General features: G+C 35.1%; 1 protein-coding gene across 1 annotated transcript; it reads left to right on the top strand.

Moving 5' to 3' along the window:
* The first annotated feature begins 9,391 nt into the window (after positions 1-9,391).
* LOC124930421 (flavonoid 3'-monooxygenase CYP75B137-like) lies at positions 9,392-11,078 on the top strand. The gene is made up of 2 exons (XM_047470765.1): positions 9,392-10,288; positions 10,458-11,078. Exons 1-2 carry the CDS (start codon positions 9,392-9,394, stop codon positions 11,076-11,078), a joined length of 1,518 nt encoding a protein of 505 aa, XP_047326721.1.
* The last annotated feature ends 6,500 nt before the right edge of the window (positions 11,079-17,578 follow it).

Raw genomic sequence — 17,578 nt, 5'->3', positions numbered from 1 at the left:
CTGTTATGTTCAAAAATACAGTGAGGAATATGGGATCAAGCGTTTCTTGAATGCTTCATATTCTCTACAACAAAATAGTGTAGCGTAAATAAATAATCAAACTATTCTCGATATGGTTCAATCTATGTTGAAAGGAAATAATATGCTGAAAAAGTTTTGGGCAGAGGTAGTGCAATGCTCAATCTATGTACAAAATAGATGTCCACGTGAAAATTTAGGAGAGAAGATGCCTTGGAAGATTTGTAGTAACATGAAGGCGATTGTCTTTCATCTTAAGGTATTTAGTAGCGTGGCTTATGAGTAAGTATCGAGTTAGCATAGGACAAAATTAGAAGATTGGAGCAAAAAGTACATATTTATTGGGTATGATGAAAAATCTAAGGCATATAAATTGTTTGATCGTGTTAACAAGAAAGTGATGGTGAACCGAGATGTTCACGTGGAGGAATCAATGACATGGAACTAGAGTAACACGATTGAGGAAGAAACAAATTTAGAGGTTGTTATGTCTCTAATATCAACAACCACCGAGTTTTCAGAAGATGAATTTAAGCCTCAACAACCCATAATGAGAAGTTTGCGGGAGATATATGACACTACAAATAAAGTCCACATTGCAAGCCTCTTACCCGACTCAAAAGATTTGAATTTTGAGAAAGTTATACAAGACAATAAATAGAGATTAGCTATGGATATAAAAATTGGGACAATTGAACGCAATAAAATCTGGGAGATGATCGACCTCCTAAAAGAGCTCGACCCATTGGAGTAAAATGAGTGTAAAAAAAAGATGAATGTTGATTGAAATGTTGAGCGTTATAAGGCTCAACCTATGGTGAAGGCTATAGACAAAAGGAGGGAATCAATTATGATGAATTCTTTGATCCAGTCACGAAAATTGATTCAATCCGACTTCTAATATCGTTAGATTCTCAAATCCAATGGCCGATTCTATTGATGGATGTGAAGTCAGCCTTTCTAAATGGAGTGTTGAAGGAGGATGTGTACGTCGATCAACCACTCGGATATATGAAGAGAGAGGATGAGAAGAAGGTGCTAAGATTGATAAAAATCCCTCTATGGGCTGAAGCAGACTTCTCGTGCCTTGAATGAGAGAATTGATGAGTATTTCAAGAAAAACAAAAGATACGAGCAATGGTCGTACGAGAATGTCTCGTAAAAAAAGAAACCAGAAAATAATATGATGGTAGTCTCTCTATGTCGACGACGTCATATTCACCGAAAACAACGCAAAACTAATTAAGAAGTTCGTAATGAAGAAAAGTTCGAGATAATAGACTTAAGCCCAATGAAATATTTTCTTAGCCTAGAAATGAAGCATTTAGAGGAAGTGATTTTTTTATCCCAAAAGAGGTATGCGGTTGAAATTTTAAACAAGTTTAAAATGGAGGACTACAACCTGGTTTCTACTCCAATGAGACCATGCAATAAACTCTTATGGTTTGATGGAGAAGAACGAGTTGATGATGGGAGATATCGACGGTTAATCGGAAGTCTAAGGTATCTTATAAGCACAAGACATGACATAATGTTGAGTGTTGAGATATCAAACAGATTCAAGGAGCATCCAACACTAGTAAAAATTGTACATTTACCGAGAATAATTGCCAAGAGCAGAATCATGTTCTTGGTGATATGAATATCACCAAGGGAAAGGCGTGCTCTTGGTAAAAAAATAATTATAACCGAGAGAAGATGGTTGTTGCCGGTAAAAAAAATATATTTTGCCCCGTCTGTTCATTTCTTATTCTCTTATTTTCTCTCTCTCTTTTTCTCTTCATTCTCCCAAACTATTTTGTTAGATAAATTAGATACCTAATTAGTAAGAAATTAATTATCTAAGGAACCTAACCAAATCTATTATCTGTGTAGGATAAAAGGAATTCGGAAAACCAGAGAAACCGGAAGTATAGGAATCGGATAAATCGAAACCGAAAAATTACTCCTGAAGCTCTATAAATCGGCTTTCCTACTTAGCTCGGTTGACCGATGTTAAAAAGGCGGCGCAAACCGGCCTCAGCTAAATCAATCTTATATTCGGCCATCTACTCTCAAGGAAGAGAAACTTGCTTTCCCATCTCAGCAATACAAGAGAAATTGGAATTCTCCATTTTGGCAGCATCAATAATATTCTCGGCTCAATAAAGGTGGCGCAACCGATGTATTGTCCAATAAACCACCCAGTATAACCTTGAGCTATTATACAAGACACAGAATCAGTAATATCAATCCAATGGTAACTTAACCGGTTTTCCGCAAAAGGCTAAATCGGTAGATGACTGGTCAGATCCAAAAGACGAAACCAACTACATGCTAAGAAAGATCCTATACTGAGAACAATTGGCAGTTCCTATCTTAGTGCAACACAGAACATTTCCTGAAAATACAGAAGGGAGCCTTCACATGATCAAAGTGTACTATTGCAATTTTAGTATAAGTCTGATGAACACTTTTGGGAAGTAGAGGCCTGCTGAAGAAAATTAGGTTGCCTTTTCAGTATAAGTCCAATATAGTCTATCTTGGAGCAGACAACTATCACACTGTCCCAGATGGCCAAAATCATTAGAAGACAAGTCTGAATGATGTTTTGTTCCTCGAAAATCATTATCCTCATTAATGGGCATGTTGACTTATTATCAAACAAAATTAGTGGATATCCCAAGAATGTACTTCAACGATTCTCAACTAATCAGATTCAAGCAAGGATATAATATCAATGAATTATATCCGTTGAAGGTGAAAATGCTATCACTGAACATCATGCATATTTAAGAAAATTCAGCTCAACCGGTTTCAACACCTTTTTCATATTGCCTTAACCTAAACCTCACACAACTTGATTTAACAACACTCATTGATTCTGTGTGAGTAATGAGCTTTTGTAAGTTGATAGAATATGTCAGTTCAGCATAGTGTAATTATTGAGAGGTCAAGAACGAGCAGCAAATCAGTCTCGGATCTTAGACGTAAGCGTTGTAAATTGTTTGAATATTCTAAATTATTCTGATCCCAACATATTTCTCTCTCTTTTTCTCTTCATTCTCCCAAGTTAAATCCCAAAGCCCTTCATCAAAACCACCGAAATCAAATCGAATCCATCTGCGTAGATCTCAAGCTAAATCGAATTTTTATTTAGCACATCAAAACCGCGTAGATCCAAGCTATTTCTCCGGCGGTACTTCGATCTCGCTAGATCTAAAGAACCAAAATAAAAACTTTCCATCAAATCTGTTGTACCAAAAGAAACCAATACCGAATTGGAACTCTCCATTCTTCAAACCATCAGATTTATCGTATCAGAAGAAACCAATACAGCTCTGTCATGTTTTCTCCTTCTCTCGCTTTGCTCTATCCTTTTCTCATCGCTTCCTTCTTCTTCTTCAACCTTTTTCACTAAATTATTCTGTCTTTCACCTTTCATTATTTATTCAGGTATGGAAATATTTACTACTCCTCCAATAAAATCAGGCTTCGATTTGATATTTTCTCTGACAACTTGAACCTCATCCAATCGCACAACAAGAAATGCCTCTCATAGAAGCTCGCTCTTAATCATGAGTTTTCTTTTTACCAGTCAATTTTGGATCTGTTTGTAATATATGATCTTTCCTAGAATTATCTGATTGGAGTTGTGATGAATTCAAGAGACATAGATTAGGAGCTGCTAAAAATTGCTTAGCCACCACAAAGGGTAATCATAACAAGCTCACCGAACAAGTCCTTCCTAATATGGTATATCTTTCCATGAATTAATTTTATTTGTAATAATAATTTATGTTTGGGTTTTGCTGGTACAGGAAGATTGGAGAGAAAAAGGGAGGAGAGGTTGTAAACCCTAATAGATCTAAAGGAAGGAGGGTGAAATGATATCAAACCTGGATAGAGATTTCATAATATTATTTTTTCGAAATGTTGATTGTCACCGAGAGCATTAGTTTGCTCTCATTAAAAAAAATTATCTCCGAGAGCCACAACTGCTCAGTGAAACCTATATATTTTTCACCGACACTATCCAAGAGCATTCATCGCCCTTGGCGAAAAGAATCACCGAGGGAATTTTGGCTTTCTCCGATGGTTTATGCCCACATTAAAAATCATTTTTTTACTAGAGAAAATTATACACATTGCAAGGTAATGAAGAGAATTCTAAGATAATTCGAGGAACCCTTTCACTTGGTCTTTTCTATTTAAAATTAGATGAATACCAATTAGTGTGTTACTCGGATAGTGATTGGTATGGTGATGTTGATGACTGTAAAAGTACTTATGGTTATGTATATCTCGAGAATACCACTTTACTTGGATTTTAAAGAAGCAATCTATTGTAATTATGTCGACATTTAAGGCAGAGTATGTGGCAGCCTCTTGGAGCGTGTGTAATACAGTCTGACTTTCAAATTTACTAAGGTATTTTGGAGTGATCTGAGACCAGGGGATTGTGATATGAGTTGATAACAAGTTGGAGATCAAGTTGGTTAAGAACTCGGTTAAACAAGGAAGGAGCAAGCACATCGACGTCCGATTTCACTTAATTTGAGAACAAGTCAAAGAAGGAAAGGTCGAGCTCAAGCCGCAGACGTACCAAGACAATGTCGACTACACTTCTGGAGAGTTGTAAACAACCAATTGGAATGAGAGATGAGAAAAATATTTTAAGTTTAAAGAGAGATTTGTTAAATAAATTTAATTTAAGAATTGTTGTTTTTAATGTTTAATATTCCTAAAATAATATAAATGGTTTTAGTGGTGAATGGAATAACTAAGTGATATAGGTGGGAGACCTATTTAATATGCATCATCATTTATTTTGGCATTTGAAGAGACAAACATTTAAAAATCAAATACTCTACCTATAAAGATTTGTAACAATTTATTTGACATGAAAAAGAAGAAAGATTGTTCCATCTTATTACCAAGAAAGGTCTCTTCCCTCTTCCGTTATTTCAAATAGAAACATATCAGTTTATATTTGATTACTACTTGACTTATATAACATATTCTGTTTGTGTCAGGGCAAAAGGTTGGATCTTTCAATTAGTTCAGTTTGGAACAGTATCGTGTGGATTATGTCATATTGAGTTTTAATTGTGGATATATTTAATATCGTTGAGACTCAAAGAAGAGAAGTGCTAGCTGCATATGTTGACATAATTGAGTTAGCTTAATTTGGTTATGATGTAATAAAGAGGAGGGAGAATAAACAAGTATTTGTGGTTTCAAATATAAGAAGAGCCGCAATCAAAATTAATGAATAATAATCTCAAAGACGGATGGATATATCTTAGTAGCCAAGCAAAATAGTCGACTCTATTTGAAATTTTAAATGACTTCACATTAGGTGGAGTGATATATATATTATTAATATATATATCAAAGATAATAATAAATTTAATACTCCTGATAAAATTACACATAAGGTATCCTATAATGCGATTTTATGAAGTTTAAAAAATTAAAAAAAATATAACTAACTTTGTTAAAATTATTTGAATACTTATTTTAATGATCGAATACGACATGTAATACTTGAAAACTAAATATATACCAGAAATACGATTTGTTAATGCTTAAAAATTGAAATATATATATATATAAATGCAGCTAATTTTCATGTAAAACGATTAAATGTAAGTGTAAAATAATTTACCACTTTCATATAAACCAACTATATATTTCACTAACTTCCGTATTTTATATGCTCACTGGTTCAATACGAGTTGTCATAACAATAACGACTAAGGTGTCAGTGCAAGACAAATGGAACATTGATTTCCTTCAAGCCATTTTGGATCGGAAAAATAGAGCTATCCAAATGAGCTAATACCATAAAAAATTATATATTTAGAACAAATTTAGGATTAATAGTGAAAATAGACAAACAATTGTCATGTATGGTATGGATCTCTATTCTGACATGTTTACATTATATAACTGTTTATATGCATGAAAAAGTAATACATAATGACATAGGTAAACCAAATAGTAATTTAAGTAGGTTTCTTTGTTTTCAAATTTTTAGGACAATTTGAAGAGTTGTTTCTTTGTTCAACACTCCAAAGCCCTAACAACTCGCTCAAGTCTTAGGTCGCTCCCACCATCACCACCCTGAATCATACTGAGTTTAGGTTGAGGTGAAGTTGATTTATTTGAATGAGAATAGTTATTTCAAACTTCTTATTGTTTTTTTAAAATGTATCTCAATATGAAGAATATGGTCTTAATTTTTTTTTATTCATCACGAGTTTAAGAGATCATTTTAGACAGGCCTAGAATGTTTTTGAAGTCGTAACATTCTGAATAAAAGCTAAAAAGCTAAAAACGTAAATGAATGATCTATTTACAATACTTTATATTTTAGTGAGTTTAAAAAACGGTAATTCTAGTTTCTACAGATATTTCAGTTCTGCTTCGTGCTTGGAATTATTGTCCACGTTCCCACGAGGGCGCTGCAATCCGATACAATATCTTTCCATAACTCTTCAACGCTCCTGCGGGTTTTGCCATATACCCTTGTATTCCGTTCTTGTCAAATTTTATACACCACTGCTCCAAAGCCGCACTTGAACACGTTTTATGCAAATCTATTTCCCTTGGCTTTGAGTAGTGTTGCATCTTTGATTTCATTCTATTCGCTCGGGAAACTAATAAGCTCCAGGCTTTTATAGAATCTGTCCCAAAGCTCTGAAGCAATACAGTAGCTCCCGAATAAGTGATCTATGGTTTTTTCATTTCCTCTACATAGAAGACAATTCGTGTCTGGGATGCTCATATATACTTACTGATACGATCACGAGTGCTGAGTCTTTCTCAGAAGGCGAGCCATATGATGAACTGGTGTCTAGGGATAATCTTTGTTCACCATACAAGAGGAACCCATTCTACTTTCTGTGCTTTTTCCCGTGTTACCTCCCATATTTTCTTCGATACCAGCTTCCCATTGTCCTCAGCTTTCTATTCATGAATATATGGTCTATCGTGTAGTTGTATGTTACTTATATGATCAAGTATCCTCTGTTTTTCTGGATTTTCTTCTCAGAAGTGATTCCCAATTCCCGTCTTTAATGTCTCTGATTTTTGCTTCCGTGTAGTCACTTCTGATGCGAGTATTTTGAAACACATTTTTGTGGATGATAGACTGGTTTTCGAACTAGGGGTCGTGCCAGAATAGAGTGTCTTTCCCGTCCCCTAGCCGGATGTCAAAAGATCTGCAATATCGCTTCTTAGTTTAAGAATATTTTTTAGAGACCAACTCATACCTTCATGAATTTTGCAGGTCTAGATGCTGGTTTCGTATTTCATAAATCTCGTATGCACCCATTTGATCCATAGTGACTCCTGATTGCGCTTCAAAGCCCACAAATGCTTGAAGGTGAGAGCCTTGTTCCACTCGATACACTTCTTCAAGCCGATGCCTCCCTCGTCCTTCGGTTTACAGAGAGTGGTCCATTTGACTTTTTTTCCTCCTCTTCTGTTACTGCCCCAGATAAAGTCCTCATCAGTGTATCGAGCTCCTTTATTACCTTCTTCGGAATGACCATTTGCTGCGTCTAGTAGCCAACTATGCCCATGACCACGGTTTTGATAAGTTCGATCCTCCCTGCATAAGAAAGTTTTTTCGCTGCCTAGCCAGATTGTTGAGTTATGAAGCATACACTTATAATAAACTCTACATTGTTAATTAGAGTTTATTGGGTTTTCTTTTTTGGTTTGGGCTTGGGCCTGACCAAAGTTATTTAGGTTTATTACATTAATGTTTACCCTATAAATATGTGATTATTAAGGGTTTACATTGTATAGACAGAATTCTAGAGAGATAAAGTGTGAGGCAAAAACTCTGTATTCCTTCTTTTTCTTCATAGTGAAATTTAGTGGTGGCTGAAGTGAATGTAGCACAATTTGAGTGAACCACTATAAATCTGTGTCTTCTTGTGTTCTTCTTTCTTGCATTTTTACAAATTGTTTCAAGCTGGTCGGATTTGGGAGATACAAATCCTAACACAAATATCGTATTTTTTACCTTTTCAATCAGCGGCTTGTAGTGTGAGATCTCGATCTGCTTTGCGGCTAACGGAATTCCTTAGTACCTTACGAGAAAACTGCCTTCCTTGATGCCCATGATGTTGAAGATTTCCTGCTTCGTTTCATCATTCACGCCTCAATAAAATGTCACACTTTTGCTTTCATTAATAGTTAAACCTGTAACCTCAGAAAAGAACGTTAGTGCAACCCTAATAGTTTTAATGAAATCAATGACTGCGTGCGCTAGAATGAACAAATCGTCAGCAAAGCATAAATGAGTTACCTCCTCTACCTCAAAGTATGGGTGAAAGATGTATTGACGATTCTTTCGGAACATCGCGAAAATGCTCTCAAATATCGCCATGATAGCTACAAAAAGGTAAGAAGATAGGGGTCCCCTTGCCTTACCCCGTTTTCACCTTTGAAATAGCCTCCGTGGACTCCATTGACGCTAACAACAAAGCAGGATAATGAAATGCACTGCATAATCCAATCAATAAAAATCATAGGAAAAGAAGATACAACCAGAATGTCTCGAATGACTTCTCATCTAATAGAGTCTAAATCTTTCTTGATATCTATTTTGAAAACCACTCTCGGTGATATTTTCTTATTATTTTTCAGTTTTTCTAATATATAGTTACAAATATTGGATTTAAAAAAAATGTAAGGAATTGTTCTGAACGTTTAATAGATATATATTGTATATCCAATTAATGATTGGTACAATAGTAGTAATCAGTCTTTTTCAACTCCATTAATGACAGTTGATTGTACCCGCTTGCTCAGTGTTCATATTAAAGAAATAGATTTTAGGATCAAAGTGTAATTAAGCTGTAAATATGGCATTGTTCGTTATTTTTTTATTTATTGAATACAAAGAGTCTATCTAGGATCTTATTTAAAAAATTGAATTCACATTTAATGAAAAATAATTTAAAAAAAAGATTATTTTTTAATATTTCACTTTGGTTTGCCAATTAGAGTTTCTTTCAAACTATATTTTTATTCTGAAAATGCCTCAAAATTAACTTAAACCTACAATTTTATAAGCATGATCTATGATTTCTGAAATTTTTTATTTTAAATTTCTTAGAAGTTTGAAATGTCTGATTCTCATATGCAATGATCTAATGAAATAGATAGATGTTAACTCAGTTAAAAAAAAGTCTCAACAATAAACAGGCGTGTGATTGTGACACAATTTGTCGACGTTTACAAGATATTAGATTTCAGATATAAAAATTTAACAACAATCTTCTAGTCCTCATCCCACACAAGAGTATTATTTTTATCTTCATCTTCTCTCCATTCCAGCTTCATACATTTTATCTTCCCTCCTCCAATTCTCATGGCATTATTAAGCTTTTTCATCTTCATTCTGGCCTTGATTTTGTGTACATCAGTTCTACTTAAAAAGTTCTCAAGAAATGTTCAAAAGAAACAATCCTTGTCGCTGCCTCCAGGACCGATGGGGTTACCCATTTTTGGAAATCTCCCATTCCTAAATCCCGAGCTTCACTCTTACTTCACTGCCTTGGCCAAGACCTATGGCCCAATCTTCTCCCTCCGACTTGGAAACAAGATTGCAGTTGTCATATCCACTTCATCGTTGGCACAAGAAGTTCTCAAAGATCAAGACATCATCTTTGCCAACCGAAATGTCCCTATTGCTGGTAAAGTTGGGCTCTGTGGCGGTTCTGACATTTTGTGGAGCCCTTATGGACCCGAATGGAGAAATCTAAGGAAAATATGCGTCCAAGAGATGCTTACCAAATCGAAGGTGGATTCATTCTATGATATCCGGCGGAGGGAAGTTCGAAAGAGGATCAATAGCCTTTGGGTCCGGAGGAAGTCGCTGGTGGATGTTGGGGAAGAGATGTTCATGACGGTGTTGAATTCTATAAGCACCGTATTGTGGGGAGAATGTGGAAAAGAGATGGCGGAAAGGAATCTAGGCATTGAGTTCCATCACTTTGTAGAAGAGTTGACGATGCTGGTGGGTGTACCAAATATATCAGATTTCATTCCATGTCTAGCTTATTTTGACATGCAAGGTATAGAAAAAAAGATGAAGAGATTGGTGACGAAATTTGATAAGGTTTTTGAATTGATGATAAATGAACGAATGAGAGAGGATGATAATAATGAGAAGAAGGATTTTCTGCAAGGTCTATTGAATTTGTGTAAGGGAGAAGGGGATACTAAAATGCCTCTAACCACAACTGATCTTAAAACTCTTTTATTGGTAAATATCAGTAAACTTTCTATGATAACAACTTAAACAAATATTCAACTTGAAATAAATTGTTTTGTTGGACTTTGTTTGAAATGGAACTTGTAATTAATGAAGAACCATGATTCGTTTCTAATAAATTTTCTAAGAGCATTTATTTTTTTTTGTTTTCTCTTGACAGGATATGCTTATCGCAGGGACGGGTACAACATCAAACTTAATGGAATTCATGTTGGCTGAGATGATGAACGATCCCCAAATAATGAAGAAAGCACAACAAGAATTAGAAGTTGTGGTAGGTCTAAACAATATAGTTGAGGAATCACATATTCACAAATTACCTTATTTGTATGCAGTCATGAAAGAGACATTCCGGTTACATCCTCCCGCACCCCTTCTCGTACCACACTGCCCTAGTGAGTCTTGCACCATCGGTGGGTACACCATCCTCAAGGGAACTATTGTTTTCATTAATGTTTGGGCCATACATCGAGACCCTTCGTTTTGGGAGAATCCACTCAAGTTTGATCCTCAAAGGTTTATTAAGTCTAAGTTGGATTATAGTGGAAATGACTTTAACTACCTGCCATTTAGCTCTGGTAGAAGAATATGTCCGGGCATTGAAATAGCAGAAAAAATGTTTTTATACTTGATTGCCTCTCTAATCCACTCTTTCGTGTGGAAATTGTCTGACGGAGAGAAGTTAGACTTAGAAGAGAAGTTTGTTTTTGCACTAAAGAAGAAAAAGCCTCTTATGGCAATACCAGCACCTAAGCTTTTGAGTCCAGCTTTATATGAGTAGGTATAAAGCATTGTGTGAGAATTGGTTAAGAGAAGAAAATAAGAATATGAAATATTTAAATAAGAAGAAAATCTTTGAATAACAAATTGTTCAAACAAAGTTTTTAATGGTCTGTTTGTCTAATTTTCTTTCACTACATTTTACTTCCTTTTACCTTTTTATTATGTAATTCACCAGGTGAGCAATATTTGTATTGCACTAACTGCCACAATTTGTTAACTTTTGCTACTTTTATGCTGGTGAGTATGATCTTAATTTTTATGATTATTCTTTTTTATCTTATTATTATGTTATTTGATGTATGATAAAACACTAGTAAAAAAGAGGACAATAGCGACGATATTTAGCGACAAAATTAAATTACCATCGCCACTTCTCAAATAAAAATCTTGAGAGTGCTAATTAATTAATAAAATAATGATTAATTATATGTAAATAGCAACAAGTTTATAGTTCCTGGCCAAATTCTTGATATACAAAATTTAATGATTTTAAATTTCCTATCCTATTCTATTCTATCAACGTCAATTCGAAACCGCCTTTCCTTGCACCTTTCCTTGCACCCTGTTTGGAAATACTTTTGAGACAGTAAACATCATATATTTTATTTATAAAAAATATGTTATTATTATATATCAATATATCCTTAAGTTTTAAAAAAATAAAAATACTGTCATATATTTTTCTTATGATAATTATTTTATTATATATATATATATTCATAAGTATATTTTTTTTAAATAACTTATATTATTTGAAAATAAAATCCCAAATAACCTAAACTGAATTTAATATCAAATTATTTATACCCAGCCGGCATCGTGTTGAGTTATGGAGCCTACACTTATAATAAACTCTACCTTGTTAATTAGAGTTTATTGTGTTTTCTTTTTGTTTTTGGCTTGGGCCTGACCAAAGTTATTTAGGTTTATTACCTGAATGTTTACCCTATAAATATGTGATTATTAAGGGTTTACATTGTTAAGACATTATTCTAGAGAGATAAAGTGTGAGGCAAAAATTATGTATTCCTTCTTCTTCTTCATAGTGAAATCTAGTGGTGGTTGAAGTGGAAGTGGAAGTAGCTCAATTTGAGTGAACCACTATAAATCTGTGTCTTCTTGTGTTCTTCTTCTTGCATTTTTACATATTGTTTCAAGCTGGTCGGATTTGGAAGATACAAATCCTAATAACTGGTATCAGAGCAGCTAAGCTAGATTTGAGCATTGAAAATAATGGCAAGTGAGAACAGTATAGGACATGGGATTGAAAGATTCGATGGGACATATTATGCCTTCTAGAGAATGCAGATTAAAGATTATCTCTATGGAAAGAAGCTTCATGTTCCTTTGAGTGAGAAACTAGAGAAGATGAATGAAGCTGAATGGAAACTTCTTGATAGACAGGTTTTGGGAGTTGTCCGAGTGACGCTAACCAAGATGGTTGCTCACAATGTAGCAAAGGAGAAGACCACCATGGGTCTAATGAAAGATCTTTCTGATATGTATGAGAAATCATCTACTAACAATAAGGTACACTTAATGATTTTTTTTTTTACTTTAGAATGGTTGATGGTACTTCTGTCACTACTCATTTGAATGAATTCAATACAATTGTGAGTCAATTGATATCTGTTGAGATTGATTTTGGGGATGAAGTTAGTGCCCTGATTTTGTTAGCATCTCTACCAAATAGCGGGGAACCTATGAGGGCAGTAATTAGTAATTCAGTTGGAAATCCTAAACTGAAATTTGTTGAAGTTAGAGATCATATTCTTGCTGAAGAGGTTCGTAAAATTGACTCTGGTGAAACGTTCAAAGGTTCTGCTCTGAATGTGGAAAACATGGGTAGAGGTAATGATAAAAATTTCAACCGAGGTAAGAGCAGATCTATGTCGAGGAGCAAGAGGAGTCAGTCCAAGTCTGGGCTGACATTTGAGTATTGGAATTGTGGTAAATAAGGTCATTTGAAGAGGAACTACAAAGCACCGAAGAGAAACAGTGATGATAAAAATGATATTGCAGCCAACGTTGTTACAGAAACTATCATTGATGCGTTACTTCTTTCTTTTGATAGCCCGATAAATTCATGGGTTTTGAACTCGGGAGCGTCTTTCCACACCACTACCCACAAAGAATTAATGGAGAATTATGTGGCTGGAAACTGTGGAAAGGTTTATCTCGCAGATGGTGAACCACTAGATATTGTTGGCATGGGGACATCAAATTAAAGATGGCAAATGGTTCTGTTTAGAAGATTAATAAGGTGAGACACATTCCAGGTTTAATGCGTAATCTGATTTCCGTTACACAACTTGATGAAGAAGGTCACGATTTCAGTTCTGGAAATGGTGCATGGAAGGTGACTAAAGGAGAAATTGTTGTTGCTCGAGGTCACAAAACTAGAACGTTATACACGACTTCAACTTGTAGAGAAACAGTTGATGATGTAGTTGATGACTCGAAGAATAGTGAGCTATGGCATTGCAGTTTGGGCCATATGAGCGAAAAATTGATGAAAATTCTTTTGAAGAAATGACAGATTCCAGAACTGAAGTCTGTTGAACATCAGTTATGTGAAAACTGCATTCTTGGAAAATGAAAACGAATGAGTTTCTTAAAGATTGGGAAGGAGCTTAAGAAAAAAAGGCTAGAGTTGGTATACACTGATGTGTGGGGACCTGCACTTGTTTCTTCTATTGGCGGATCATAATACTACGTGACGTTTATAAATTATTCGACAAGAAATGTATGAGTATATTTTATGAAGCACAAGCCTGAAGTATTTGCTATTTTCAAGAAATGTAATACTTTGGTTGAAAATGAAACAAATTAGAAAGTTAAGTGCTTGAGATCCGACAACGGAGGTGAATATATCAATACAGATTTCAAAGAGTATTGTGTTGTGAATGAGATCAGTATGGTGAATATTGTTCCCCGAACGCCTCAAGAGAATGGAGTAGCCGAACGAATGAATTAAACATCGAGTGTGCTAGAAGCATGAGATTGCATGTAGGGCTGCCTAAAATCTTCTAGGTAGAAGCTATTAATATTGTTGCCTATTTGATAAACAGGGGACCCTCTGTTCCTCTTGAATTCGGAATTCTGAAGAAGCCTGGAGCAATAAAAAGGTAAACCTCTTATTTGAAAGAATTTGGTTGTTTATCATATGTTCATATTAATGAATGTGATAGGAGCAAGCTTGATCCAAAGTCTAATAAATGTTTTTTCATTGGTTATGGTGATATCGAGTTTGGTTATCGTTTCTGGGATAATCACAATCGGAAGATCATTCGTAGCAGAAATGTTATCTTCAATGAACAGGTTCTCTACAAAGATTGTGTTGGGAAGACATTAGATTGTGATTTCAAATTGAAAGAGGCTGGTACAGTCGATTTGAGATAATTTTCAACTGAATATATATCGACTGTCGAAGAAGACCAGTGTATTGTTGAAGATGAAATCGTTGAGAACGTTGCTCCAGAGGTAAATTAGCAAACACCGGTTATACAGTTGAGAAGATCGTCAAGAAATCAAAAACCAGTTAAGAGGTGATCTCCATCTCTGAACTATATCTTGTTGACAGATAGAGGTGAACCTGAATACTATGAGGAAGCAATACAATTTGATGAATCGATTAAGTGGGAGTCTGCGATGAAAGATGAGATGGACTCTTTGATGTTGAATCAGACTTGGGAGTTCACTAAGCTGCCAAAGGGAAAGAAAGCACTTCACAACAAATGGATATTCAGGATTAAAGAAGAACATGATAAAACCATGAAGTACAAGGCAAGGTTAGTTGTGAAAGGATTTCAACCGAAAGAAGGTATTGACTATAATGAGATCTTCTCTCTTGTAGTTAAATTGATGACATTTAGAACTATTTTGAGTTTGGTTGTGAAAAAAGACCTTCATCTTCAACAAATGGATGTCAAAATTATTTTTCTTCATGGTGATTTAAATGAAGATATTTACATGCGACGACTAGAAGGATTTGAAATCAAAGGATAAGATGAGCTTGTGTGTAAGCTTCAGAAGAGTGTGTATGGTTTGAAACAGGTTCCAAGGCAATGGTACAAGATGTTCGATAGCTTCATGAAAAGTAACAATTTTCTGAGGTGTGAAGCTGATCATTGTTGCTATATCAAGAGGTTTAATAAATTGTACATTATTCTTCTTCTCTAAGTTGATGACATGTTGATTGCTGGAGCAAGCTTGTATGAGATTAACAAGTTAAAGAAAGAGTTGTCTGAAAAGTTTGCAATGAAGGATTTGGGTGCTGCAAAACAAATCCTCGGGATTAGAATTTTCAGGGATGAAGAAGTTCTCAAGCTTTCACAAGAAGAATATGTGAAGAAAGTTCTTAGCAGGTTTAACTTGTATGATGCAAAACCAGTTACTACCCCCTTAGCTAGTCACTTCAGACTATTTAAAGATCAGTCGCTTTCAACAGAGGAGGAGTAAAATTACAAGGCAAATGTTCCGTATGCCTCTACCATTGGTTGTAGTATGCATACAATGATTTGCACAAGATCAGACATTGCACATATAGTGGGAGTTGTTACCAGATTCATGAGCAACCCAGGTAGACAACATTAAAAAGCAGTAAAGTGGATACTACGATACTTAAGAGGAAGTACGAGTCTCGCTTTTTGTTTTCGAAAGTCTAATATGGGTTTGGAAGGATATGTTGATGCTGACAATGGTGGTGATGTTGATAGTAGGAAGAGCACAACAAGGTACATTTATACTCTGGGAGGTACTGCAATTAGTTGGGTTTCAAAATTGTAGAAGAGTGTTGCTGTTTCTAGTTGTGAGGCAGAGTATGTTGCTGTGACAGAGGCTGCTAAGGAGATGATGTAGTTACAACTCTTTTTCGAGAATTGAGTCGAGACTACGAGGGAAGTGTGTTGAGATGCGACAATTAGAGTGTCATACAGGTTCGTTATCATTTCATCCGGTCAGCTTTATAAGATGGAGTATTAGCTCTTGAGAAGATTCCCGGGAGTGAGAATCCAGCTGATATGCTGACAAAAACTATGACAATGAGAAACTGAAGTTGTGTGCAACTTCAGTTGGTCTTCTTCATTAAGACACCGGATGGAAAACCACCACCGATCGAGAGATGATGAAGTTAGTCTCTAATTGGAGATTGTTGAGTTATGGAGCCTGTAATAAACTCTATAATTGTTAATTAGAGTTTATTGGGTTTGTGTTTGGTTTTGGGTTTGGGCCTGACCAAGAGTAATTTAGGTTTTATTACCTGAATGTTCTCTATAAATATGTGATTATTAAGGGTTTACATAGATTAGACAGAATTCTAGGGAGATAAAGTGTGAGGCAAAAACTCTGTATTCCTTCTTCTTCTTCATAGTGAAATCTGGTGGTGGTTGAAGTGGACGTAGCTCAATTTGAGTGAACCACTATAAATCTGTGTCTTCTTGTGTTCTTCTTTCTTGCATTTTTACAGATTGTTTCAAGCTGGTCGGATTTGGGAGATACAAATCCTAACACAGACCAACCAACAATTTTAACATAGTATACTTTCTGGAAGAGGTTCCAATTGTAGATAATGGATATTGAGTTAGATAGTATATTGATGACTCTTCTCCTTGCTGAGTATTAACTGAAATTTCTTAGTTATGATTAACAATTTAGAAATATGGTTCCTCAAGCCTTTTAGGTTAGCCCTTTCGTTGAAACTTACTCGCCATTTACAATTATGCTTTGTCTCATTTTCTGTATTATTTTCCTCCTTTTCTGCAATATAAATATTCTGATCTTTCCTACTAACCTTCTCTTTCTCTATTTCTGAGGCAACCTCTTTTCCCTTTGGTTCCTTGGAGATTTTACCGTTGTTGTCAGATGAATTAGAAATTTAGACAATTTTTAGTTGAATTTAATTCCCTTTGGAATCCGAGTTTTTTCAATAAGAGGAAACTTGTTCATTGTTTTCCGCAATAGTGCATTTATTAGTTAAAGTTTGATTTCCTAGGCTATCTATATTTCCTAGTCTATCAACATTTCCTAGGCTATCAACATGTATTCTACTATCATTCATATTATCGTTTGCATTAATCTTAGAAGATTTATTAAGAGTGTAAGAATACAGACTCGATGTGTTTTAAGCATTTCCTTCACTGATGTTTTCACTCAAAATGGTAGGATCTCCACCCATACATTTTTGACTTAGCTTTCCGTGATTATCAAGGGGTTGTCTGTGTTCTCCTTTCTATCCCTTGAGTTGGTTAGTTGCATTCGGATTGTCTTTTGTGAGATCAGAAGGGCAGGTGTTGGATTCCTCCATTACCCGATTAAGAGGGTTGGTCGGGCTTATACCAACTATTAGATAGAGAAGGAAAATTGTCCATATTGAAGAAACTTTATGAGTGTTGATATTATCAAAAGTGGCAAACAAAAACAGATTTGTGCTGGCGAAGATTTTAACAAATTTTCAGTACCGATAGATATGAAATTCCAGAGTATAATTTCAATAGAACC

Source organism: Impatiens glandulifera, chromosome 3, assembly GCF_907164915.1.
Source record: "Impatiens glandulifera chromosome 3, dImpGla2.1, whole genome shotgun sequence".
NCBI lineage: Eukaryota > Viridiplantae > Streptophyta > Magnoliopsida > Ericales > Balsaminaceae > Impatiens > Impatiens glandulifera.
The sequence above is the reverse complement of the archived record's forward strand: the minus strand, read 5'-3'. Positions and strand labels throughout refer to the sequence as shown.